The sequence below is a fragment of the Aquarana catesbeiana genome, linkage group LG02 (assembly GCF_042186555.1).
Source record: "Aquarana catesbeiana isolate 2022-GZ linkage group LG02, ASM4218655v1, whole genome shotgun sequence".
Classification (NCBI taxonomy): domain Eukaryota; kingdom Metazoa; phylum Chordata; class Amphibia; order Anura; family Ranidae; genus Aquarana; species Aquarana catesbeiana.
In genome coordinates, this window is record NC_133325.1 from 363,394,650 (window position 1) to 363,422,037 (window position 27,388).

The 27,388-nt window shown below is 41.3% G+C and overlaps 1 protein-coding gene across 2 annotated transcripts in view; it reads left to right on the top strand.

Moving 5' to 3' along the window:
* Positions 1 to 21,748, top strand: part of LG02H11orf54 (linkage group 02 C11orf54 homolog) — a 43,667-nt gene extending 21,919 nt beyond the window's left edge. For both annotated transcript variants that reach the window (XM_073615081.1, XM_073615082.1), the window contains 6 exons: positions 9,277 to 9,350; positions 13,549 to 13,650; positions 14,580 to 14,756; positions 16,417 to 16,566; positions 19,036 to 19,152; positions 21,461 to 21,748. In XM_073615081.1, coding sequence (XP_073471182.1) covers positions 9,277 to 9,350; positions 13,549 to 13,650; positions 14,580 to 14,756; positions 16,417 to 16,566; positions 19,036 to 19,152; positions 21,461 to 21,634 — 794 coding nt within the window. In that variant the 3' untranslated portion in view covers positions 21,635 to 21,748. The remainder of the gene's footprint in view (positions 1 to 9,276; positions 9,351 to 13,548; positions 13,651 to 14,579; positions 14,757 to 16,416; positions 16,567 to 19,035; positions 19,153 to 21,460) is intronic.
* The last annotated feature ends 5,640 nt before the right edge of the window (positions 21,749 to 27,388 follow it).

The following is a 27,388-nucleotide window of genomic DNA, read 5'->3' on the forward strand; positions in this document are numbered from 1 at the left end:
CCCCAGTGCTCCTGTGTGCGTGTGTATAGTAGGGAAAAGCGCCATCTAGTGAGCATTTTATTCAAATGTTAATACTCATAGTACATATCTGGCCAAATGCAAAATCTGCATAGGTGTCCCGGTCTCCGCCGATAATGGCAAATCATGGCCGCTGGCCCATTCAATTTGTATTGACACAAATCACACTGCAAAGTATCGCTTTCGGTATCGGGAGCATTTGCGCGAGTACCGATACTCGACAAATACTTGGTATTGATGCACCCCAAATAGTATGTTTTCATAATTATTTAGTCTGTTATTCCAATGATGTTAGAGGTTATGTTTTGAAGCATTACCTTCAGTCTTGCACAGTTGTACAGGCCCATAACCTTTACTGAAATCGTATACTCTCTGATTTCACTGAACACTGTGGGATTCTCAGTGTGCATTAGAAGCTGCAGCAAGTAGGTGGTATACATAAAAGTTTTGGCCTCTGTGAAGATTTAACACTACTATTGTAGAGTGAAACCTGTTACTAAAGAAATTGTAGCAAGGGATTCATATGTCTATTGCCCCGTACACACGGTCAGACATTGATCGGACATTACGACAACAAAATACATGGATTTTTTCCGACGGATGTTGGCTCAAACTTGTCTTGCATACACACAATCACACAAAGTTATCGGAAAATCCGATCGTTCTAAACGCGGTGATGTAAACCACGTACGCCGGGACTATAAACGGGGCAGTAGCCAATCGCTTTCGTCTCTTAATTTATTCTGAGCATGCGTGGCACTTTGTGCGGCAGATTTGTGTACACACGATCGGAATTTCCGACAGCGGATTTTGTTGTCGGAAATTTTTTTTTTTTTTTTTTAATCTTTTTATTTATCATAGGAAACAGGTCCACAGGAACCGATACATCAGTATTTAACATTGTAACAGTGCAATACAAACATTTACATAGGTATTGTAAAGAAAACTTAGTTTCGTATATTCCAAGAACCTCTTGTGATGTAATGCAATATGAGGTTGATATAATTCCGAGATTCAGAATGTGTAAAATCTCCTAGAATGAGGTGTAATATAAATGCTGTCTATTTTTCTCGGATTGTAACAATATCGTGATACAGTCGTCTAGTTGAGGTAGATATTTAAGGCCCATAAATTGTTCCTTTGTGTGTCCTGCTTCCTTCCTTTTTCTTATTTTCCTGTAGATCAAGAGAGCAAACATAAAAGAGAGAATAAAGAGAAAGAAGAAGAGAGGAGAAAGGAAAAAAGACAGGAAGGGAGGGAGGGGGGGAAATCGCGAACATGAAGACCTCAGTTTGTCCCGCTGAGATCACTCACCAGACTATCGATTAGTGATTTATATGATTCCAGCACAGATTAAGTACCTGTTTCCTCTCTCCGGAGGGCTTGTCCCTCCTCTGAGTATTGAAACATGTTCCATAGCTGCCAAGTCTTGGAATATGTCTCACTTCTGTTCTGACTCGTGAGGATCAGGTCTTCTAGTTTGTTAATTTCGTCTATTTTCCTAAGCCAGCTGGCAATGGAGGGCGGGTTGGGGGATTTCCAGTTAAGGGGAATGCAAATTTTAGCTGCGTCAAGTAGGTGTCGTACTATTGACCTTTTGTATATCCGACCAGGTGTATCGGTAGCGTGTAAGAGGAAGTATGCCGGATCATCAGGAATGTTGCGATCAGTGAACTTTTGTACTATCCTGCGAACCTCCTCCCAAAAAGGCCTTAACCGGGGGCAGGACCAGAAAATATGTATTAACGTGCCTGTGTCTTGTTGACATCTCCAGCATAATTTCGATGTCTCAGGAAAAAATTTTTGTAATAGTGCTGGTGTTCTGTACCATCTCGTAAAGATTTTGTAATTGGTTTCTTGGTACCTGGTGCATATGGATGATTTATGTATGAATTGAAGGATGTGTGATCTTGTTTGCGCAGTGAAGTGGCAATTCAGGTCTTTTTCCCATTTGTCAAAGCTGGGGTGTTGATAATTCCCAGATGGTGTGATAAGCAAGTTATAAGTCAGAGATAGCGTGTGCGATAGCACTCTGCTTTCCATACAAACTTCTTCGAAGGCAGTGTGGGGTGGGTCAGTTACAGTTGGGGGGGCCAAACTGCTAAGAAAATGTGAAAGCTGGCTAGCTCTCAGGAAATCCAAACGGTATAGGCCGTTCGGGTCCGAGAGTTCGGCCAGTGTTACCCATCTTCCACCAGTGCTGTAATGGGAGACTTGATATCTCCCTGCGTCTCTCAGCATGCGGAATGCAGGATCTATTATACCTGGTGTGAATTGTGGGTTGCCTATTATGGGTCTCAATGGTGAGTTCTTAGTGGAGAGAGATGTTTGTGTTAGTAGGCGTGCGCATACTTTCGTGGTGGTCCCAATCAATGGATGAGATCGTATTTGTGAGGGGAGTGTTGAGCAGCTCCAGGGGGCTCTATGTAGGGGGATTTCAGATTGCGTTTGTTCTAAGTGTGGCCATAGCTTGGTTTTATGATGTCGGCACCAGTCAATAAGTCTACTCAGGTGCACTGCATGGTAGTATGTCTTGATCTCCGGCATGGCCAACCCTGCATGGTGTTTTTGGTGTGATAGCGTTTGTCTCGGGAGGCGTGGTTTCTTCCCTGCCCACAGGAAATTTAAGAATAGGGAATGTACCTGTCTGAAATAGGCTGCGGGTATGTGTATAGGTAGAGCCTGTAATAGATATAAAAATTTGGGAAGTATCATCATTTTTAGTATATTACAGCATCCAAACCACGAATGTAGGCCCTTTTTCCAACTGTAGAGTAGTATTTGGACGTTTTTCAGTAAGGGCGGGAAGTTAAGTTTGAAAATTTGGGAGAGTTTTGGAGGGATGTAAGTGCCTAGGTACTTCAGGGCTTTGTCTGTCCATTTGAAATGGAAGTTATTTTGGAAATGTGTGAGCTGAGTCTGTGGTATCCCTATTCCCATGGCTTCTGATTTGTTGAAATTTATTTTTAGGTTAGAAAGATGTCTATAGGTCTCAAACTCCTTCATTAAGTTTGGGAGGGAAATGGCTGGATTAGTAATAGAAAACATCAAATCATCTGCATATGCAGATACTTTATGTTGGGAGTTCTGTACTGCAATCCCTGTGATATCTGGGTTCAATCTTACATGGCACAGGAAGGGTTCTAGTGATAGGGCAAAAAGTAAGGGTGAGAGTGGGCATCCCTGCCTGGTTCCGTTTAGTATTGGAAAAGAAACCCGAGACAACACCATTAGCCCTGACTCTAGCTGATGGATTCGAGTATGCTGCGGATATCCAATTAAACAGCTTTTCTCTTACTCCGATATGTTTCAATGTTTCAAACAGAAATTTCCAACGTATTCGATCAAACGCTTTTTCAGCATCTGTACTAAGAAAGATACTTGGCGTTTTGTCTCTATTTGCTATGTGGAGTAAGTTCAGAACCTTAATGGTGTTGTCTCTGGCCTCTCTGGTTGGCACAAAGCCCACCTGGTCCAGGTGTATGAGCTGTGGTAAATGTTGTTGTATTCTAGAGGCAATAATTTTGGTGAAAAGTTTCAAATCGGTATTTAGCAAGGATATTGGGCGATAGCTGCCGCATTGTGTAGGGTCTTTACCCTCTTTTGGAATTACTGAGATCTGTGCCTGAAGTGTAGAGCGGTGTAATTTTGAGCCGGAGCCAAGGTCATTGAATAATTTTGTGATGTAGTGGCCTAAAGAGGAAAGGAAGGTTTTATAGTAATTAATGGTCAGGCCATCAGGTCCTGGTGCTTTCCCCTGTTTGGTGGAACTGATAGCCGATTGAAGTTCTATTAGTGTGATGGGCTCCTCAAGTGATTCCCTTGCCTCAGTCGGTAGGGTTGGCATTAGTGACGCGGTAATATATTCAGGTGTATTGTCTGATGTGGGCAGAGTTGTGTGTAGATTGTATAAAGAATTGTAGTAAGTTCTAAATTCTTCCGTGATTTGTTTGGGTAAAGACACCGTCCTTCCGGAGGTAGTTGCGATCCGCGGTATATAGGACGCTAGTTTTTGTTGCTGTAGGGACCGGGCCAGCAACCTTCCACACTTATTACCAGATTCATAGAGTTTTCTCCGGCAGATCTGAAGTGCTGCTTTTGCTTTGAAGTGTAGTATGTCTGTGATCTGTTCACGGGTGGTGTCAAGCTCGGTCCCTATTTCCCTCGTCGGAGTCATTTTATGTCTTGTTTCTAATGTCTGTAGTTTCCTGAGCAGTGTGGCTAGCTGTTCTGTTCTTTGACGCTTCAGCCTGGAGCCATGTTTAATAAGCACGCCCCGGATCACGGTCTTATGTGCTTCCCACGCCAAACCAGCGTCACTGCCAGGGGTACTATTAGCTTTAAAGTAATGCTTGATCTCCTTCTTTACATCTGCGCAGACCTTCGGGTCCTGCAGTAGGCTCTCATTTAATCGCCAAGGCGGACGCTGAGTCGTGTGTGGGTCAGCAATGGCGTATCTCATCCCTATCGGAGCGTGGTCGGACCACGTGATAGATTCTATCTTGGTGTTTAGAACTGCCTGTAGATTTCTGTGAGGTACTAGAAAATAGTCGATACGGGAGTACGACTGGTGGGGCCGAGAGAAGAACGTATCCACTCCCCCGGGTGGAAAAGACGCCAGACATCTATCAGTTGTGACGAGTGTAAGGCCGTTTGTATCCTTTTGCGTGAGGTACTTGAGATCGAGGATGTGCCAGAGGATGTGTCCTCAGTCGGGGTTAAGGGTGTGTTGAGGTCACCACCTATAATTAGTTGGCCTTCAGTGAATAGTATAAGTTGGTCTAATCGTCTCATTATGAATGTGTCTTGATGTTCATTAGGGGCGTATAGGTTTGCGAAGGTCACCTTTGTATTACCTATTAGGCCTTTTAAAAATAGATATCGTCCTTCTGGATCTGTTTTAGATTCTAGCCATGTCCATGGTACTTTAGTTGATATTAGGATTGAGACCCCTCTGGATTTGGCTTGTGCATTGGAAGAGTGGTAGACAGTGGGATAGTATTTGTTTTTAAGAATTGGTGTGGTATTGTCTCTGAAGTGCGTTTCCTGTAGCAGGATTACGTCCACCTTCAGGCGTCTCATGTCGTTAAGAAGCATCCGCCTCTTTTCTGGTGTATTTAGTCCTTTCGTGTTTAATGAGATTATATTTAGGGTGTTCATGTTTGCGAATTAGGGGGGGGAGAGAGGGAGGAACTTAGAGAGGGGGTCAATTAAAAGATTATAAGAAGAAATCTAAGTAATACGGGGAGGGTAGTATCGGGGCAGTTTGCCCCTAGGTAAAAGGGAAATGTTTAAGGTGTGGAAGGTTTAGAGAGCTGCCGCTAGAGTGTGCAGCGTAATGGGGTACTAAGGGCACAAGAGAAAGAACTTGCTAAAGCGCTGTCCGGAAAAGATCTGGGTATGCAGCGCTGACCTAAGTGGGTTTGTGGGAGGACACAGCCAAGAGTTGGGTCTCCTAGAGTCTCTCTCCGCCCACGGCATATTGAAAGGTCATGTGTCTAATCAGTAAGTTATTTCAATCTAATAGGGATGAATCAATACAGGAAGTAATAGGCAACATTAAGAGGTTATTCAGCAGTAATTAAAAAAACATTTCAATTCAAGCAACTATAACAAACCAGGTATAACAAGTGCAAACAGGGGTCCCCATCTCAACATTTAAAAGGTGTTAGGGATGTTTCTGTAATCCTTTAAATTGTATTTCTGGATGGTTGTGGTGAGCTTCGAATCTATAGGGAGTATAATCATATCATCTCCCATGGAGAGAACCGGTCGGTGTACACCACATTTTAAATGCAAAGCCCAAAAGTGTCTTCCAAGAATCCGTAAACTGGATCAGTATCCTCCCCTTTCCCTCCAACCCCCCACCTACACAGCCAGACTCATTCTGCAGTTAGAGGTTTTGTCTCACTGTTTTGTAGGGACACTGAAGTTCTTTTAGTTCCTTCACATCTATCCTGTATGGGAGTTGGTACGTTCTCCTGTGTCTCATATGTGGCATACCTGTCTCGGTTACCATCCACCATTTAGGTTACATTTATTGTAGTCTCTCCTACTAGCATGTGAGGGAGTGTTCCTTAGCCTTATTGTTGGAAGTCTTACGAATAAACCAGTGAGATATCCTGGATTAGGCTAGAGCGGTGTGTAACCCAGATATAGTAGCTGCTCTAACAAACTCAGCCTCTATCTCAGGGATGTCTCTCGTAGGAAAAGTAACAGGGATGGAGGGTGGGAAATGGCGGCAGGTTAAAGTGTCTCCCTTCTCACCCCCTGCAGGAGACCCCAACTGGAGTATTGAACAGGAGATGTTGGACTAATCAGGTGAGGGGTGTTCAAGAAGAATGCTTCTGAGAGTCCGTGGGGGTGTGGGGATGTTCGTATGTCAGGGGTGGATGGGGACATCAAATCCCTTCTACGCACTTCCAGAAGCAGAGTGGTGTCTCCTCCTTCCTCGCTGACGAGGCGGTAACGGTCCCCGAGCAGCCGAAGGGCCCGATCTGCCCGTCGGGCGTGGGAGAATCTGCAACCAGTCTGGTACTGAGATCGGGTCCGCATCTAGAAAGCAGAAGAGCACCGGTAGATCCGCTGTAGCTTGCAGTGTGAATGCTGATGCTTCGTTACGGAAAGTCACAGATAGTGGGTAACCCCATTGGTAGGAGTCGGAGGATCATCGCCTCGATTTCAGTTTTAGTGAGGAGTGCTTGTAAGAGCGATCGGATTTCTGGGTCCACTGGTGCTGGTTCGGGAGGGTATGTGGAGGCCATCCTTCTTATTGGGGTGTTCTCCAGAGTTCCAGACATCTGGATGGGTGATGTAGACAGGCTCCCAGGGAAAGGCTGGGCACCTCTGGTAGAGGCCTGCTGTGTGAGCTCACATGGAGGGCCTCGTGGTGCTGCGACCCTGGCACCGGGAGAAAGTTATTTTCTGAAATAACGGTGTATTTCTCCGGAGTTCTGGTTGGAGGGGGTCCCTTTGGATACTGCTCTTGTCCTGTATCGTTTGGTAGCTTTCATACTGATTAAAGTTGGATTAAATGCCGGGGTTAGGAGTTTGAGAGCGGGAGCCCAAAGAAAAAGCAACCTCACTCAGCCATGTCCAGGCCACGCCCCAATGTTGGAAAATTTTATAGCAAGCTCTCAAACTTTGTGTGTTGGAAATTCCGATGGAAAATGTGTGATGGAGCCTACACACGGTCGGAATTTCCGACAACAAGGTCCTATCACACATTTTCCGTCGGAAAATCCGACAGCGTGTACAGGGCATAAGAGTACTGGGTGAAGAAACGAGAGCAGCAGAATCAAGCTGCACTCTTTGAAAACACAGCAAAGGGCATTGTATTGTCACTGGCTGCAGAGTCCCGTTAATTAGAAAATTCTGCCTTTGTAAACACAAAATGACACACGTCTGTGTACCTATGGGATGTTGGAAATAGATAAAAACACTGGCCTAGTGCATTATCCAACAACAATTTTATTGAAGATGAAATATAATATGTAACTACTCACAAACATAGGTAGTGCATGTGCTCATCTGGCCACTACATCTCACCAGGATCCCCGCTGCTGACGCGTTTCGAAGGTATATCCTTCATCAGAGCCAAAGTTTGTTTTGCAAGTGGTAATTAATGTGCCAGATTAATGTTGTTGTACTTTTCCCCACAGGTAGACAGATAACTGTCTATAGAATCTTATTGAGATTTACGGATTCTGTATTTGTTATTCTTTAGAGGCTCCAGGCCTCTTTCCTCTTTAGTTTGATCGTCTACAGAGGCAGAAATAACTTATCACTGACAGTCAATGTCTGACAACTGGACATATAGTAGCCAGCTGGTCATAGCCAGCACGTATCTTGCTTCTGCAATGCTACATGCCTGAAAAGTGACCCAGTTGCCCATCCCAAAACCCATGGCATCCATGTAAAAATATGATCAGGCATTGCTGCTTTTGCATCATCATGAGTAATTTGGGAATTTTTCAATAAATGGAGAAGGGATATTTTGGTCTTTAAAAATGGGAAAATGAATGGCCACTTTTTCTCCACGTCTGTGCCAAATATTTCTTGTCAAAGTACTAAATCATGGATGCTTTTTGATCGCTTCATCTGGAAAGAAAAGCGACTTAGACGCTGGGTGGAAATTCTGGCAATGTAAATCCAGGACATCCCAATCTTGGAAAGGAGGTGACAGTGCAAATTAATGGTTGTTTGGTAAAAGTGATGAGGCTTCCTGCTGACGTTTTATTGTCTTCCACAGTGTTAAATCCTACCATTGTACCTCCATAAGGCTGTCCTGGTGTACCCTCAATTATGTACCTGCTATATTCTAGTATCCAGAGTGTTAGGTGAATGGGTTTGTTTTTTCACCTCTGTCTTGAGAGGTTTTAAGTATGTTCTTGCCTTCGAGTACTAATCAAACCTTTTGATTTTCATAATCAAAGGCAATTAACATGTACTCCACCTCATTCCCCCATTTCAGCATGGCCTTCTGCCGGTTCTTCACCTTGTGGTAGATGTTCAGAAACTGGATGATGCCGTGTTGCCACACATGGTCCGCGTATTTCTTAGTCTCTTCCCAAGCGGAGAGACAGCAGGTCCATGACAATAGCATCTTATGACAGGGAGACAGAGAACACTCGCTCAACACAGCGATTAGCACAGACTGGCTCGGCAAGCCGCATACCTCTCACACCGGTTGTCCGATTTTGTCCTGGTGTTGGTGGTGGTGGTGGTGGTGGTGGGGGGGGGGGCGTGGAAAACCTTCACTGCAGGGACAAAACAGTGATTACTGCTAGAGGCTATAGCCACTGACAATAATTGCATGCTAAAAATCTGACATGCTGGTAGTACCCAAGTGGATCAACTTTGGTACAATTACCCTGCCCATAGATGGATCAAATCTCAGCCGTTCCTTGCTGAACCAGCTGAGATTCAATCGATTTATGGCCAGCTTACGGTTAGCAAGTTGACTTGGGAAGAAAGGAGAAGATAAAGTTAGTTGACCTAGGAAGACAGGGAGAATAAATCCAGTCCTGGTCCTATCTCATGAAGTTTTGGGACATCTGATTCGTCACTAAAAACAGACGATCAGCGTAAGAGAGGAAGATGATAGTATTGAACAGCCAGAGGCATTCACCTTTATATAAATATACTTCAGGCTTTGGATGCCAATATGGAACGTTCAGAAAAATGTAGTTTCTAATGGAAATTTGAGATTTTACATGTTAATATGAAAATCCTTTTTTTTGTGTGTGATATCTGCAGGATTGTGTGGCAAGTCAAGAATTGCAGATGTTGGAGGTGTCCCATATCTGGTGCCAACTGCACGCCCTGATAAAGTATGTTTTTTGTATATATATTTTAACCCAAAATGTCTAATGCTGTGTACACAGGACCGGACTTTTCGGCAGCAAAGGTCCGACAGGACGAATCCGTCGGACAATTCGATCGTGTGTGGGCTTCATCTGACCTTTTCTGTCGAAAAATCTGACGGACTTTAGAAATAGAACATGTTTTAAATCTTTCCGACGGATTCGAGTCCTATCGAAAAATCCGTTCGTCTGTATGCTATTCTGACGGACCAAAAACGATGCTAGGGCAGCTATTGGCTACTGGCTATGAACTTCCTTATTCTAGTCCAGTCATACGTCATCATGTTCGAATCAGTCGGACTTTGGTGTGATGGTGTGTAGGCAAGTCCATTTCATTGGAACTCTGTTGAAAAGTTCTTCGGAGTTCAGTCCGTCGAAAAGTCTGGTCATGTGTACACGGCATTACCCTTAAAGTGGATGTAAACCCGAAATTTTTTTTTTTTTTTTAATCAATATGTAGAGTATAAGATTTGCTATCATTTGAGCCCAGTCTTGCCACACAGAGTTAATCCATCTCTGAGCAATCCTCTTTTATTGTTCAGTGAGCTAAATCTCGACAGAGAAAATCTTTGTCAAATCCTCCCCCTTGCTGTGAGTGACAGGTGATTTACAAATCTCGTGCACTAGCCTAAGAGACATGCAGTATTTTTTAATTCCCACCCCCACTCCTTTCTTCAGCAGCTCTGCAAGGATTGGCTGTTCCACACCTCAGCATGATTTGACATGCTGAAGTCATGTGGTTACTTTCCTGTCTTTTCACTGGATGTTAGAGATCATAGCAGAAGTTCAGTGTTAGAAATACACAGGAGAAAATGCAGATTGATAAGGGGAGTGTAGAGGTGGGCGGGGAGTCTACTGACATCACGACTCCACCCACCGAGCTCCAGACAACAGACCCACCCACAGAATATGCAGTTTTTCGGGTCTAATAACAGACAGAGGGGAGACATTTGACAGGTAAAGATACATGCAGGAGGCATGTATATCCTTATAGATAACCCCTATGGCAGTAGTTTAGAAAGGATGACATTGGGTTTACATCCACTTTAATGTTTCTTTTGTTTTTACTTTTTGTATAATTAATGATTTGGGCTCATTTACAATGGCTTATAAAAGTGTAATAAAACAAGGCAACAGATTTGATGTTTTTGATATAATTTTTCAGCTAAAACTAGAAAAATCACATTTGTAATGTGATTTGGGTACATTTTCTGGTTTTGTTTATTTCAATTTTATTTGTCTAATTTGCAGCCTGAGTTACTGCTTTTTGTAAGCATTTTTAAATTTTTTTTTTTAATAACAGACTGCTAAATACATTCTAGAAGACACATAAATATGAGAAGAAAACTTCAAAAAATAAAAACAAAATAGTAATATGCAATATGTCATATTAACCCGGTGAAAAGAAACATTTGACAATGTATTTTGTATTCCTGACTACTAGCCCTGGCTCACAGCAGTGCTATGTGTCTTGAGATTTGACAGTTCAAAATCGCATGATAAGTCACTCCCCATGGATGGCAACGGGACCGTTCAAATCGGTGCGACTCCAAAAAAGGTTCCTGCACTACTTTTTGCGATTTTATTGCGACTTGCATTGACTTCTATTAAATGAAGTTGCAAGCCGCAGTGAAATCAGAGTTCCAAATTGCACTGATCTGCAGCTTTGAAATCGGTCTGAAGTAGTGCAATTTCAAAGCCGTATTGGTGTGAACCAGGGCTTAGAAATAAACAGGCACAAAACCACTATACACTCCCTTCAAATGCAATATGGTAATATTTGGAGTTTAAAGTAGACTTGAACTCCATAGTAATAGTTCCCTATTATGTTCTACTGTAGGTAACATCTAGAAATGTTACTTGTACCCAAGCAGTAGCTTGAAAAATCCCTCCTAAAAATAGCAGTGCGCCTGGTATTTGTGGAGGTCTAGGCATTCTTGTGCCTTCAGCCTCAATCCACACAGTAATAACCCAGCGCCAATGGTGGACCACCCGGAGAGCTCAAAACAGAACATGTGATGTATAACTTGTATAATATGTATATTTACCATACCATGTACTGGGACATTGTGGATACATATAGCATAACTCATACAAAAGAGTAAAGAGAGGAAACCATCAAAGATCACCCGTGCAGCCGGACCAACTGTAGCTGGTAGATACAGATCATAACAAGGAAAACACATAAAGTCCAGCGCTCAGGATATTTTAAAAGCAAACTGCAACAGGCATAGAGATTTGAATAATTTAATAAACCAGTAATAAATAATATAATATAATAATAAAATAATATAATATAGTAATAATAAATAATATAAAGTGACAGTAATAACTGCTGATTGAAACCAAGTTAAAAAGCTGCAGAAAAAAAAACACACAGTAACACAGTATTACAATATTAAAAACCACAATCTCACAGTAAGGCCCCTTTCACACATGCGGACCGTATGTCCGTATTTCATCCATCCGTTTTCGGATGAAATACGGACATACATGCATCCCTATGGGATAGCGGGTGTCAGCGGATGTACATCCGCTAACACCCGATGTCATCCGGCTCCGCTCTCGTCCGATTCTGCAGACGGAAGAAAATCCTATTTTTCTATCCGTCTGCAGAGCGAATCGGATGAACACGGACAGACGGTCCGTGTTCCTCCGATCCCCCATAGGGGAGAGCGGAGATCTGACAGGGCGGTCCCTGCACAGTGTGTGGGTCCCGCCCTGTCATCTGCCTGCTCAGCTGGGGAAAACGGAGTGATCCCCGCTGAGCAGCGGATGTTCACGGGTCGGATCAACACGGATCCGTCCCATGTGAAAGGGGCCTAATAGAAAATAGATAAGTATTGCACTCAATATCAACATGTGCTTAAAATTTTAAGAGCAGAACAAGGCATGAGAAGTCAGTAATGGAGTAAAGATGAGCTGCAGGAAGATCACAGAAAATACTAATGACTAATCCTTTGTCCTTTGCTTGCTTTTTTGGGCACAGATTGCAGAATTCAGGTCCTTTGCCCTGTTTGCATTTCAGAAATATTTAAAGTGTATCAAAAACTAAACCTTTTTTCAGATTAGGGTATTGAATTTGGAGTGCGGAAAGGGTTTTTTTGCTGTTTGTGTCTTCACTAGGAAAATTCACTCTGTCCTAGTGACCATTTTTATCCATACTGAAAGTGAGGGAAAATCCAATATGAGTTGGGCTATCACCAGAACAGGAATAGAGGAGAAATCCTTCAATAAAGATTTTATTCTGGTGATAGCTGCAGTGTCTAATGCCGTGTACACACGATCGGAAATTCGGCCAGCAAAAGACCGATGAGAGCTTTTGGTCGGAAAATGCGACCGTGTGTATGCTCCATAGAACTTTTGCTGGCAGAATTCCCGCCAGCAAAAGATTGAGAGCAGGTTCTCAATTTTTCGGTTGGAAAGAGTTCCTATCGGAAAATGCGTTCGTTTTTACCCAATTCAGATGCGCAAAAAATCACGCATGCTCGGAAACAATTCGATGCATGCTCGGAAGCATTGAACGTCATTTTCTCGGCTCGTCGTAGTGTTGTACTTCACCGTATTCTTGACGGTCGAAAATTCAGAGAACTTTTGTGTGACCGTGTGTATGCAAGGCAAGCTTGAGCGGAATTCCGTCGGAAAAACCATCCAAGTTTTTTCGGATGGAAATTTGTGTGTACGCGGCATAAGAGGAGATTTGTTTCTATTATTTTTCTATTATTTTTCTTCCTGTTTCTGCATGAATGTCTCAGTTGGGATAAAGATGGTTAAAAAACCTGTCAGCGGTTTTAACCGTTCCCAACTCCATCCAATAAGTTAAAAAGAAAAGTTTGGGCTTTAAACCTCAACCTTTTGATAAACCTCAAAATTTAAAATTTATGGTTTCTACCTGAACCTCTCCTTATTCCCCAAGGTTCCCGAAATCCTAAAATGAATCACTTTGCTCTGTTCTAGTGCTGGTGTATGGTTTTAGATTATCTATCTTTAGTGCAGTTTAAGCTTTGTTCATCTGGAGAGGAAACCTTTTTTGAAGATCTAATATAAAGAGAGACCTTATCTTCATAATTTATTGAAAATTAAGATTATCATTGTTTACTTTGAAATTCTTTATTGAAAAATATAAATTGTATAACTTGATAAATATAATTTTTTTTTTCTAAAGATTTACGACATAAATACAGTGGCAAAACAGATTGACCTACCTGGAGCCTACATACTTGGAGCCGGTGCAGTATCTCATAGGAGTGTGGGCATGAATGCAGAGGTTAGTGATGATTTTGTATGGTTCAATAAGCAGGTTTATCAATTACAGCTCAACTGGATAGCTTTTATTACAAGCTCATTGAATGTTACCAGTGTTGACAATAAAAAAAAAAAAATCTAACACATATAATAAATAATTTCTCAAGTGTGACCTTACTGTGAGGCATTTAATTTGCCTACCTGTTTTTTTTTTTTTTTCCAATGTGTCTTTTGCCCATGGTTAATATCTATATTTGCACCTGATTTTAGTTTACTAAAGTTGGATTAGTCATGAGATCTACTTAATTACTGTGGACTGTTGCAGTTTGTAGATTATATTGTTATTACTGTTGTTTCTTCATAGTGCTCCATTATTTGAGTCTAATTTCACAAAATCAGTGCAAAGCTGTATAGTCTAGCAGCAAAGAGAGTTTGTACTTTCTACTTTCCACCCCTCCCTTCTGCTGACTACTTGTTTTTGCCCCTGAAACTTATCTCCTCCAGAGCACTGATGTCATGTTGAATCTGTACTCTCTACTTTATACCCCTCTCAGCTTCTGACACTTTGTCATCTGGAACACCAATATCATGTGAAAGCAGGGTAGGAGAATGCCCATGTGGTGCTGAAAGTATGGTATCATGAAAGGTAATGCCGGGTGGGTGAAGTCATAATTTCTCATGAAGACAGCAAAATTGTATATGTCTAATACATTGCAAGTGTCACATGCTATAAAGCATGTAATCTGAAACTCAGCATATTTATGATCTTTATTAGAACATCTGAATTGGTTTGACACACACATGACATAAATGTGTAAAAAAATCTCATTGTCCGAGCTTGACCTGTTCTTTCCGATATTATGGAATATAGGAATCCTAGAGCTCCTTACAGCTGGACCCCAGCTGTTGTCGTGCTATATAACATTTAATATTGCAATTGTTACCTTTCAGCTTATATTTTCTGTGCAAGCAGAGAGCTCATCTTCACCAGCTGTAAATGGAAACTACATGGCTAGTGTCAACCCAGCAGATAACAGCTGCTTACTGGAGAAGTACCAGGATAAGCACAAGGACAATGCATTTGGGCTCCTCTCCAATCTGTATGCTAGTGAAGGGAAACCAGGAAAGGTAAAATATTTGATAGCATATACAGTTCAGTAAATATAGAGATGCTTTGATCTAACTGGGCTGATGCATAAATCAAAAGCAATATTAGGCATGCACTTCTGTAATATCTGTTTATTTTTCCTTTTGCATGGCTCCTAGGTAGGCAAAGGGTCTTACCAGCAGGTATATGGATTGCATTGTGGATGCTCTAGAGTCTGTCTGCTCCAGTTTTGATAAATGTCCCCCTCTGTGTTAAATAAAGCCGTGTACACACAATGAGAATATCGGATGAATGATCATCCGTTTTATTTTGCATGCTAGTCGCATATCAAAAATGAAGAGGTTGCTAAAGTTACAAAAATTCTCGTATGACAGAACAAAGTGATGTAATGTATTGTATTGTAATGTAATGTATTCTTTCATTTCCTAGCATGCGCAGTCTTGGTAACTCAATTTTTTGCGGACGAATACTGTGCTGATTAAACTAAAATTGTTTGTTCTGGTATCGTACGAGAAACATTTTCGTAGTTGTCCCTTCGGATAATTTTGCATGAACAAAAGCTGTGTACTAACGATCAGATTATCTTACGATCGCTTTGAAAGCGGTATTTTTCGTCCGATTTTCTCATCGTATGTGCTAGACATGTGGGTAAACCGCAACACATTAAACACTGTTCAGATCTTGCTTGATTTTCTGCTTACCATGATCATTCAATCTACTTCCAGTGTGTGGATGCTTATCCAACCCATTTCCATTGTGTTTCTGTATAAAAAAAAAAAAAAAAACAGTTATAAATATACATATTTTTTTTCTCTCCCAATCCCATCCTTTTTTATGATGTGGAGTTAATTGATGGGAGATTACATTTTTTTATACATAGTATTTTGGATTAGTGAATTTTTTCATGGATATAGAATGCGCATATTGGGCCCGAATAGGTATTTATGTGGGTGGGAGCTGTTATGGGAGTACAGTAAGGGAACGGTAGAATCAGGGAGGTAGCCAAGATTAGCTCCTCTTTATTCTTCCCCCTAAATTATTATAAATAGTTAACATATTTTTTTGGCTTTTTTTTTTTTTTTTTTGGTATCTTGGTCTATTTCACCAACACAGGAAGTAAGGAGGGGTGGGTGTGGGTAGAAGCCTGGAAACCCCTTGATTATATATTGGAGAAAAATCAGGAAAAGTATGATATACTGTATATGGTAGTAGGGATTTGTTTCTAGGGGATACACCTTTTGTTATATGTTTGTAATTATATTTTTATTGTGTTGTCTATGAAACCCATTGTCTATGAAACCCATGCTTTTCTATTGTTTTTAATTTTGCTTATTTTATGAATGGTGTCCTGGTTTTTGATTGTGTTGTATTGTTGCTGTTACTCTTCAATTGAATGAATAGAAAGAATTTTAAACTTGGAAAACATTAAAAATAAATAAAATAAATACACATATTTTTCACCCCCGTTCCCTTCCCTCTTCCAACTCTTATACTCAACTGTCCCCAATCAACTGAATTTGCAGCTAGGCAGCCTCCTGGATCTTTTCTGTTGGGTTTACCTGCTGCAATCCTAATTCAGTTCTATGGAGAGTTTGTACACCAGCAAAGAAGATTCTTACAATGAGGCTGTTCGGCTGAAGTGGTGTTTTTTTTTAACAGCTTTTTCCCCGTTATTTTCAGGTCATTCAGGTAAAGGCAAAGAGGAGGACAGGAAAGGAAAATTTTGTAAGCTGTATGAGAAAATCTTTAAGGGAGCATTATGGAGACAAAGCTGTAGGAATGGGTGGGACATTTGTCATTCAAGAAGGGAAGGCTAAGCTCCATGTAATGGTAAGTTATGCCCAAACTTTTTTTTAGCTGTTCACATAAAAAATACTATGGATCAGTCATTCTGTATTAAAACCAGATTTGTAAGTGATGAAGCAAGTGACATTGCTTTACCTGTGGTGAAAAGCATCTCTGAACATGGAAGTGTGCACCTGGTTGATGGACCACTGAACAGAGTTCACCATTTCTCATCACACCACAAGTGAACTGCATTTCTACTTCCTTTCTGAAATTGGAAAATCCTTTTAACATGCATTAATGTTAGTTGGCTGTTTTCTGATATTAGCAACATCTGCAATTGCAGAGGATAATCTGAATAATTTAACTGTCAAAACAAATAACATGAGGAAGGAAATTGTGATCTGCCAGATTGCAAGATTTAGTCTGGTTCTGCATTGTTCTGCATTATTAGTAAAGAGATTTACTTCGCTCTGTTTACAGGTTATGTTCTCCTTAGAAACTATATACTGAAGATTAAATTGTGTAAATAGACTTTTTTACAACAAAGCATTTAAAGCAGACTATGCGTGAAAATGCAGATTTCACTTGGAGCCTCCTCACCACCTGTTTTTAAAAAAAAGTCATTAAAAAAACATTTAAAAAAGTCATTAAAACATTTGGCGGAAAATGGTAAAAAAAAAGTAATCTTTATACTGGATTTTGTCAAGCCGGCTAAGGCGAAGGGGATGTCACTGGGCCTTCTCTTGGGATCCCCAACTTTTCCAGGATCCTTCATGAGAACCTATTGATGTCACTTTCATCTAGATTGCACAGTGTTGGAGTGTCTTCTTGTGAGATTTGGGAACCTCTGATTTCCCAGGATCCTGTGGTAAAGCCTAGTGACATCACCTGCGTCTACAGAAAGCAACCAGAAGCTGGAATGTAAGGTAAGGCAACGCCATACATGGTTCGAATCTCGGCTGGTTCAGCAGGAACCAGCCGAGATTTGAACCGTGTATGGGCAGGCTGAATTTAATCAATCGATCAACTTGGGTACAACCAGCCTGCTGGGTTTTACCTGCCATTATCACTAGCAGCTGCTATAGCCACTAGCAATAATCACTGTCTTCTCCTGGCAGGGACGGCTTCCTCCGCTCACCCCACCGTGAGAAGACAATGGCCCTGTCTGTGTTGATGGGGGAGTCGAGCAAATTTCTTTCCCGCAATCCTTGGATAATTCTCTCCATGTATGGCTGGCCTTAGTATTTTTTTAATATTTTCCATTCAATGTTTTCTTTTTTTCTTATAACGCTTTCACTAAGGGGTTTTCATGCAAGGTTCATAATGGTGATTGTAATACTGTATATTGGCAGTATAAATGATGGTTATTGTTACAACTCATGCCAGTAGCTCTTGAAGACCAATTTTTAGTTACTGTGTATACAGAAATGACCAGTTGCCACAGTTCTTTTCCATAGCCTTGTTCTTGTCTAAAATACATGTTAATTAACCACTTGACGACCGGCTCATGCCGATATACGTCAGCGAAATGGCACAGGTGCGCAAAACAACATACCCGTATGTCGCTGCATCATTGGCGGCTAGCGGGCATGTGCACTCGATGTCCGCCGGTGGCCTGCGATCATGACACGGAGAGGCAGAGCGTGGAGATGCCTATGTAAACAAGGCATTTCCCTGTTCTGCCTAGCAACATGACAGGGATCTACTGCTCCCAGTGATCGGGAGCAGTGATCTCTGTCATGTTCTAGTGAGCCCATCCCCCCTACAGTTAGAACACGCCCAGGGAACACACTTAACCCCTTGATCGCCCCCTAGTGTTTAACCCCTTCCCTACTAGTGACATACACAGTAATCAGTGCATTTTTATAGCACTGATCGCTGTATAAATGCCAGTGGTCCCAAAATAGTGTCAAAAGTGTCTGATCTGTCCACCGCAATGTCGCAGTCACGTTAAAAATCGCAGATCGCCGCCATTACTAATAAAAATGCCATAAATCTATCCCCTATTTTCTAGACGCGATAACTTTTGCGCAAACCAATCAATATACGCTTTTTTCGACTTTTTTTTTTTTTTTTTTAACAAAAATATGTAGAAGAATACATATCGGCCTAAACTGAGGAAGAAATTTGTTTTTTTAATATATTTTTGGGGGATATTTATTATAGCAAAAAGTAAAAAATATTGCTTTTTTTTTCAAAATGTTTGCTCTTTTTTTTGTTTATAGCGCAAAAAATAAAAACCGCAGAAGTGATCAAATACCACCAAAAGAAAGCTCTATTTGTGGGAATAAAAGGACATCAATTTTGTTAGGGCACAACGTCGCACGACCGCACAATTGTCAGTTAAAGTGACACAGTGCCGTATCGCAAAAAAGGGCTTGGTCAGGAATGGGGTAAATCCTTCCGGGGCTGAAGTGGGTTATGGTGTATTAACTGGTTATCTTTCATACTTGTTTCATGTTAATAAAAAAATTAAAATAAAAAAAAAAATTCACTTTTTTTTTTTAACAGCCACGTGAGTTTTCTGCCTGTCCCCTGAACACAGATGAAGATGTTGATCGCTGGCTCAACTATTATGAAATGAGGGCTCCGCTTATTTGTCAGTCCGTGTTTGTGTCTCATGACCCAGTAAGTTTAAAGTGATACTAAACACATACTGCTTAATTTACCTTGTCCCTTTTTCTTTCTGTATGTGGATGATGCCACTGTAATTATTTTAATAAAAAAAAAAATCTATGTACCCTTTCCCTAATCAATATACAGCTGTCACATGATATACAGCCTGTCTGCAGGGAAACATAAGCAGGAGGAGCTTTTAGTCCTCTGCTACTGGTCACATGTTAAAAATAAAAGAATCTTTATTATGTTGTGGAAATAACATGGTATGGATGGATTTCTGCCAGTCACAGACTGTGTCACACCCCTCCAACCTGTGTCTTAGAATAAGAGGCAGATGAAGCCTCCATTAATCTACATTTAATATCCCACCTCCATTGTGTTCAGTTGGTTAGTTTGCATGGAGGAGGAAGGAGGGAGTGGGCTGTCATTTACCACTGTGTATACGCCAACATGTATGACTCTATAGTAACATGGGCTGCTATTGAAAACTATTGTTTAGGACAACAAATAATGCAGTTTGTTCCTATTTTTAGATGAGATGACATCTGAAATATACAGTATCATTTGTTAACACTATTGTAGCTGCTACTAGTTTTCAGAGGTGGGGGACTCGAGTCACATGACTTGACTCGAGTCACCTGTTTAAGGACTTGCGACTTGCTTGACAAAATTAAATAAATGACTCGACTTGACTTTGACTTGTCACTAATGACTTGCGACTTGACTTTGACTTGTCACTAATGACTTGCGACTTGACTTTGACTTGGGCTATTTGACTTGCAATGACTTGGCACCACCAGTGCTGTGTCTTGGCCTAGGCAAAAGCCGCCCCCCGCCCCCTCACAAAAGAAAGCTCCCCCCAAGTCCCGGCCATCGGGTACATCAGTATTTTGACTTAATTTGTTAATTGACCAAAATAAATGACTTGACTTGACTTGCTTGACTTTTAGCAGGGACTCGACTCGACTTGACTTGCTTGCTTTTCGCCACAGTAACTTGGAACTTGCTTGTGACTTGAAGGTTAAGACTTGAGACTTGCTTGTGACTTGCACATGTGTGACTTACTCCCATCACTGCTAGTTAATATAAAACTGATTTTCATTCTGCTAACTCAACTAGTGGCTTTCTCAGAGTTTATCGAATGAAGAAAATCACTCTATGGGCAGTGTTCTTTCAATAACTGAACTGCTTTTAACCACTTCCATACCGGGCCATTGTAAAATGACGCCGGCAGGAACATGTTCTTCCATCCGGGTGGCCGTCATATGATGTCCTCTGGTTCTCGCCGCTCCTGTGGGCCCCCTAAGCGCGACGATCGGGGATTGGACACAGCCCATCCCCAATCAGGGTAAAGAGCCAGTGAAATTGGCTCTTTACCACGCGACTGGCCGTGTCCAATCACAGCCGGTCACATGTGACCGGCCCGGGGGCGTGCAGCGCGTTGATCTGGGATTAGGCGTGTCCCTCGGACACAGCCCATCACCGATCAGGGTAAAGAGCCAATGAAATTGGCTCTTTACCACGTGACCGGCTGTGTCCAATCACAGCCTGTCACAAATGTCAACAAACAGCTGTAGTGTCGTTTCCACGTTCTCCTCCTCAGTGTGTGAGGAGAGGAGGAGATCTGGAAAGAAAATGTACAGTACAGTGCCCAATCTCCCCCCAAATAATGAGGACCTGTCACAGCCCATCAGTGTACCTGTCACAGCTAATCAGAGTGCCATCATTGTCCCATGTCATTTTCACAGCAAAGCAGATGGCAGGAGGCACAGCAGAACTGGATAAAGGGCGGGTGTAGGAGCTGCCAAAGTTGACTTTTCAAGTTAACTGACAGATGTCTGGTTGCTAGGACGCATGGTGGTCCTAGCAATCAATCACCAGCTTGTTAATATGAAAAACGTTCACTCCAGCAGTTTCTGCTCCCACACTCTGTCCAGTGCTGCTGTGCCTCCCACAGCAGGGGATGGGGGAACGGGGGTAATGTGAAGGGGGCAAAGGAGGACACTACTGGGGAGAGTTGAAGGAGGGCAAAGGAGGACATTGTATTGTGGGGTGGGGGGCTGTAATGTAAAGGGGGATATTGTGATATGCAGGAGGGACTGAGGACACTGATTGTAAAAAAGGGATTGAGAAATAAAAGGAGGGGGTTGTGATGTGAAGCATGCTGAGATTCAGACCTCTGCTGTGAAAAAAAAAAATCGGAACCTTTGCTTTATTATATCTTTTTTTTATAGTGGAAAACTTTGGCCTACTTGTTTTAATTTGAGATCCATTGCAAACAAATATCACGTGTTTACTTTTTATACTGTTCTTTTAGGGCTTTGACTTGCGCGTGGAGCACACTCACTGCTTCAGCCATCATGGAGAAGGAGGACACTACCATACGGATACCACACCAGACACTGTGCAATACCTTGGTTATTTCCATCCTGCAGAATATCTCTACCGCATTGACAGGCCAGCTGTCACTCATATGGTTGGGAGAGATTAGTTCTGTTTCTGTCTACTACATTAAACAGGCAGTAACTAATCAAACTAGCATATATAAAAAACAACTATGTAAGATTTATTATGATGATTAAAAATACTTAGTTTTGAATACAAATCACACTCATGATTTCTAATGCTTGCTTTTGCATTGCAATCAATAATTATGTTAAACAAAACATTTTCAGGCATATGTGGAGTATTTGGAATAGATACAGTCAGGTCCATAAATATTGGGACATCGACAATTCTAATCTTTTTGACTCTATACACACCACCAATGGATTTGAAATGAAACGAACAAGATGTGCTTTAACTGCAGACTTTCAGCTTTAATTTGAGGGTATTTACATCCAAATCAGGTGAACAGTGTAGGAATTACAACAGTTTCTATATGTGCCTCCCACTTTTTAAGGGACCAAAAGTAATGGGACAATTGGCTGCTCAGCTGTTCCATGGCCAGGTGTGTGTTATTCCATCATACTTCATCAGTGAAGCATGATGGTTGTAGTGTCATGGCGTGGGCATGTATGGCTGCCAATGGAACTGGTTCTCTTGTATTTATTGATGATGTGACTGCTGACAAAAGCAGCAGGATGAATTCTGAAGTGTTTCGGGCAATATTATCTGCTCATATTCAGCAAAATGCTTCAGAACTCATTGGACGGCGCTTCACAGTGCAGATGGACAATGACCCGAAGCATACTGCGAAATCAACCAAAGAGTTGTTTAAGGGAAAGAAGTGGAATGTTATACAATGGCCAAGTCAATCACCTGACCTGAATCCGATTGAGCATGCATTTCACTTGCTGAAGACAAAACTGAAGGGAAAATGCCCCAAGAACAAGCAGGAACTGAAGACAGTTGCAGTAATGGTCTGGCAGAGCATCACCAGGGATGAAACCCAGCGTCTGGTGATGTCTATGCGTTCCAGACTTCAGGCTGTAATTGACTGCAAAGGATTTGCAAACAAGTATTAAAAAGTGAAAGTTTAATGGATGATTGTTAATCTGTCCCATTACTTTTGGTCCCTTAAAAAGTGGGAGGCACATATTCCAAACTGTTCCTACACCGTTCACCTGATTTGGATGTAAATACCCTCAAATTAAAGCTGAAAGTCTGCAATTAAAGCACATCTTGTTCGTTTCATTTCAAATCCATTGTGGTGGTGTATAGAGCCAAAAAGATTAGAATTGTGTCGATGTCGATATTTATGGACCTGACTGTATGTACTACTATGTTCTATGCATAGGATCTAATGAGCAATGTGACGTAGGTATACACAGCACTTTCGTGTGGATAGTTAAGGGAACACAAAAAAACAATAGGACCTCATTCGCACAGGCGTACCACAGCGTACAGCCATCCAAGGGCACTTTTTGCCTGCAGGGATGCACAGGGGTTCCGTCTATCCCTGTGCAGGCAGTCCCATTCATGCCAATTGGAATACAGCAGCTGCATGGGTACAGCTGCTGCGCCTAATATAAAAGCAGTGGAGGTGCACAACCTCGAACGCACATTGTCTGCATTTGGTGCCGAGCACCCACATGGCTGTCAAATTGGGAGCCACATCCTTGCAGCCTCTGTGTCCCAAGTGACATGCATGGTGATGCATTGAATACCTGTGCATCCCCGTGCTCGCAAACGGTGCCCTCGCAAGGGTGTATGATGTAATACGCCCCCTGTGAACGAGGCCTAAAGGATTAAATAAATAGGCAGGTGTGCGTTAATGGACAGAAACCATCCACCAAGATCCACTAATGTATAGCAATTAAAATTTGTTTTTCCCTTTCAATATATTGGTGCTCAATCCATCCTGATTCCTTCTAGCACCTGAGGAAATTTGCACTGTCAAATCGCAGTACAGATCATACTAAAGTGTTTTTGCTCTTGGCTGGCAGCAGGCATTGGCAATAGGATACTGTTATTTGACACTAATATAAACTTTCAGTAACTAGAACACTATATTGCTTATTTACTAAAAGAATTGAGGATCTTCACTCAAATAATTGTAACTGTGTGTTAAATACAGATAAATGCACAGATAAAGAAAATAAACAGAAGTTTGCTTTTCATGTGACCGGATAATTGAAGCGACTTTGTTGAGTAAAGATTCCCAGCTTCTTTAGTATATCAGTCTTACTGTATGAGGGCAGCCAGCTGTCGGATTTCAAGTGCACAATTGCAATAAATTAAAGGCCTGTTTACATATTTCCAATGCACTAACCATAGGCGTGCCTGGGCTCACCCTAATCACTACATGCCGTGTCGATTCCCCCTACTACCTGGGCTTCCCCCGTGTTGCCCCCCCACAGTACTCCTGGCTTCCCTCCTCTACCCAAGCTACTGCTGGGGATGTTTCAGGATGGAGACTAGTAAATATGTCATTTACCAATGCCTTTGTTTTCCAAATGAACACAGTGAACACACAAACTCACTCTGTTAATTCATAACAGCATAGGAAACTGTGCTTTAGTTTGTGAATGACCAGGAAGCCGCTCAGCATAGAGCACTTCCCATTCATTCACTGTCCCGTGCAGCTGAGGCTGCAGAGAAAGGCATTAAAACATGGTGCATTAAGGCAGCCAATTGAGATGAATGGACTGCCAATGATCCAAAATGTCCAAAAATCGAATGCAACTTTTTTTTTTCTAATGCAGTTGATTGCAGCACACTAATGCTTGTTGCAGTGCGTTGTGGTGTGCTGCAATGTAAGTTAATTGCCTTAGTGCATTGGGGTGCTATGGACCTGTTTGTTTGGAAAAGATAAAGATAACACGGTAATACGTAGGACAAACAAGGCTTTTTTTCATGATATTGTCTTGCAACAATGATATATACATTTTTTTTGCAATGCTTAGACAATGAAATGCAACAAAACTAGACAAAACACACTTTTTTGAGCAGTGTTAGTTTAAAAATAAACAGTGTTACTGCACATAAAATGTGTGCATTTTATTCTATATTTTGTCTTGTTTAAAATGACATTTATGATTTAAATTAAATGAAATAGTGTTTTTTTTCTCAATTTTGCACTTTTAATTAAATGGGAAATGTGTAAAATATATGTTAAGTATGCAAAAATATAAACATACAAACAAAAACAAAAAAGGTAAGATATCAATAGTTAATGGATAACTTCACCTTTCGTAACGTGTTACATGTATATTCAGGGTGTAACATGTTACAAATGGACTTGCCCAAAGATGCAATGATAGGTCTGCAGGAGACCTGCATGGCACCAGCGATCTGCTGGTGCAATGCTTTAGAGGCTCCAGAAACAAAAAATAAACAAGGCACCTTTTTTGCAAAAAAAGGTGCCTTGTTTATTTTTTTGTTAAAATGTGAACTTATCCTTTTATAAAAATAGAAACAAAAAATCAGCAGGAAAATAATACTTGAGACGAGAAGAAGGCTAAGGAGTTAAAAAGGGCTTAGAGTAAACTAAGGGATAATAAGGGGTTAAACAAAGGAACACTATATTAAAAAAAAACTACTTTATTTTTACTTGTCAGATTGCTTTAACCAACATCATCTGCAGATCTAAATTTATTCCTTTGATTTGCAGATGAATTACCAGAAAGATACAAATGTAACAATATGTTACTTTGTAAAATCTTCTGAAGCAGTGTTTATAAATACAAATTCAGACTGCTTTTTTGACAGCTAGAGCTGCTGACTTCCTCTCAGTATACGGTAGTGCCAGCTTTGATCACAGCCCACAATTATGGAATACTTGGGGGGGTTCCCAGAAGCAGATCAGAAACATGTGAAGAGAAAGATGATTAATGCGCTACCCAAAAAACAAAAAAACAAAAACAAAAGACAGCTGCTACAAACCATGTGACCAAAAGGAAAACGAATATAAAATAAATTGTAGCGCTAAAAACTCATGTATTAGTAGTAAATATAAAGTTCAAAGTGCATATATGCGTAGTGTCCCAAGAAATAAAAACAAATATGTAATCCTAAAGGAACAAAAGTCCACAGTGGAAAAGAATAATCCGTGTGAATAATCTTGTCTGCTTCCCAACCGTCAGCTTGTATATCATCAACTTAAGCGAATAGATGAAATACGCTTACCAGAGAAGTTGGATTCTACTGCCATAAGCATAGAATCAATGGAGCTTAGTGCCACCCAGGGCGAAGTAGTGGAATGTTGGAGGCAAGGGTAGAGCCTCTGCAAGACTGGGACATCCCCTCTTTATCCGCCAAAGCAGAGCCAAAGATGAATTCCAGAATACGAAGTGGTTCCTCAGTTCCCCAGTATATGTGGAAAAAAGAAGGGATGCTCCCACATAGTGTAATTCTGGGTATTTTTATTCATAAAAAACCACAATGCATATAAAAAAATGTGATCACAAAATGAAGTAAAAAGCAGTGTATAGGGTCTGTAAAAAGCCGTCCTATGCGTTTCGGTCCAATGACCTTTCAGTCCAATGAAGGTCATTGGACCGAAACGCGTAGGGCGGCTTTTTACAGACCCTATACACTGCTTTTTACTTATATGCATTGTGGTTTTTTATGAATAAAAATACCCAGAATTACACTATGTGGGAGCATCCCTTCTTTTTTCCACATATACTGGGGAACTGAGGAACCACTTCGTTTTCTGGAATTCATCTTTGGCTCTGCTTTGGCGGATAAAGAGGGGATGTCCCAGAATTGCAGAGGCTCTACCCTTGCCTCCAACATTCCACTACTTCGCCCTGGATGGCACTAAGCTCCATTGATTCTATGCTTATGGCAGTAGAATCCAACTTCTCTGGTAAGCGTATTTCATCTATTCGCTTAAGTTGATGATATACAAGCTGACGGTTGGGAAGCAGACAAGATTATTCACACAGATTATTCTTTTCCACTGTGGACTTTTGTTCCTTTAGGATTACATATTTGTATTTATTTCTTGGGACACTACGCATATATGCACTTTGAACTTTATATTTACTACTAATACATGTGTTTTTAGCGCTACAATTTATTTTATAGATCAGAAACATGTACATGTCCTGTACACGTCCTGTGTACAGCAACAATGTTTTTTTGGGGCATGGGTAGCACCCCCAAAGTCTGCAACTAGTTAAAAAATCTAATTTGTCTGCAATCAAGATGAAATGATCAATTAGAAGGGCTTGATTGTTGTTTCCAGGACTGAAACAACAATGAAGCGCAAAGCAAAACTAAAAAAAAAAAAAAACTATTTCGTACATCTCTGGGATACATGAAGCATGTTTAAAGGGATAAACATGGAGAAATGTAAGTGCAAGTACAGAAAAATAACTGTTGATGTGCCAGATATATAGTGTACGCCTACCTTCATCTTTGACCTGACTGTAAAATTTTGGCTCCGAATTCCAAAGCACATATTGTCAGCCCCTCTACTTCATTTCTGATGGATTACATAGAACACAGAACTCTCCTCACCCCCCGTTGTTTCCATAATGCCGCGTACACACGAGCGGAATTTCCATCGGAAAATCTTGGATGGTTTTTCCGACGGAATTCCGCTCAAGCTTGGCTTGCATACACATGGTCACACAAAAGTTCGCTGAACTTTTGACCGTCAAGAACGTGGTCACGTACAACACTACGATGAGCCAAGAAAATTAAGTTCAATGCTTCTGAGCATGCGTTGAAATGTTTCCGAGCATGCGTACGAATTTTGCGCGTCGGAATTGGTACAGACGATTGGAATTTCCCATCGGAACTTTTTTCCGACCGAAAAATTGAGAATATGCTCTCAATCTTTTGCTGGCTG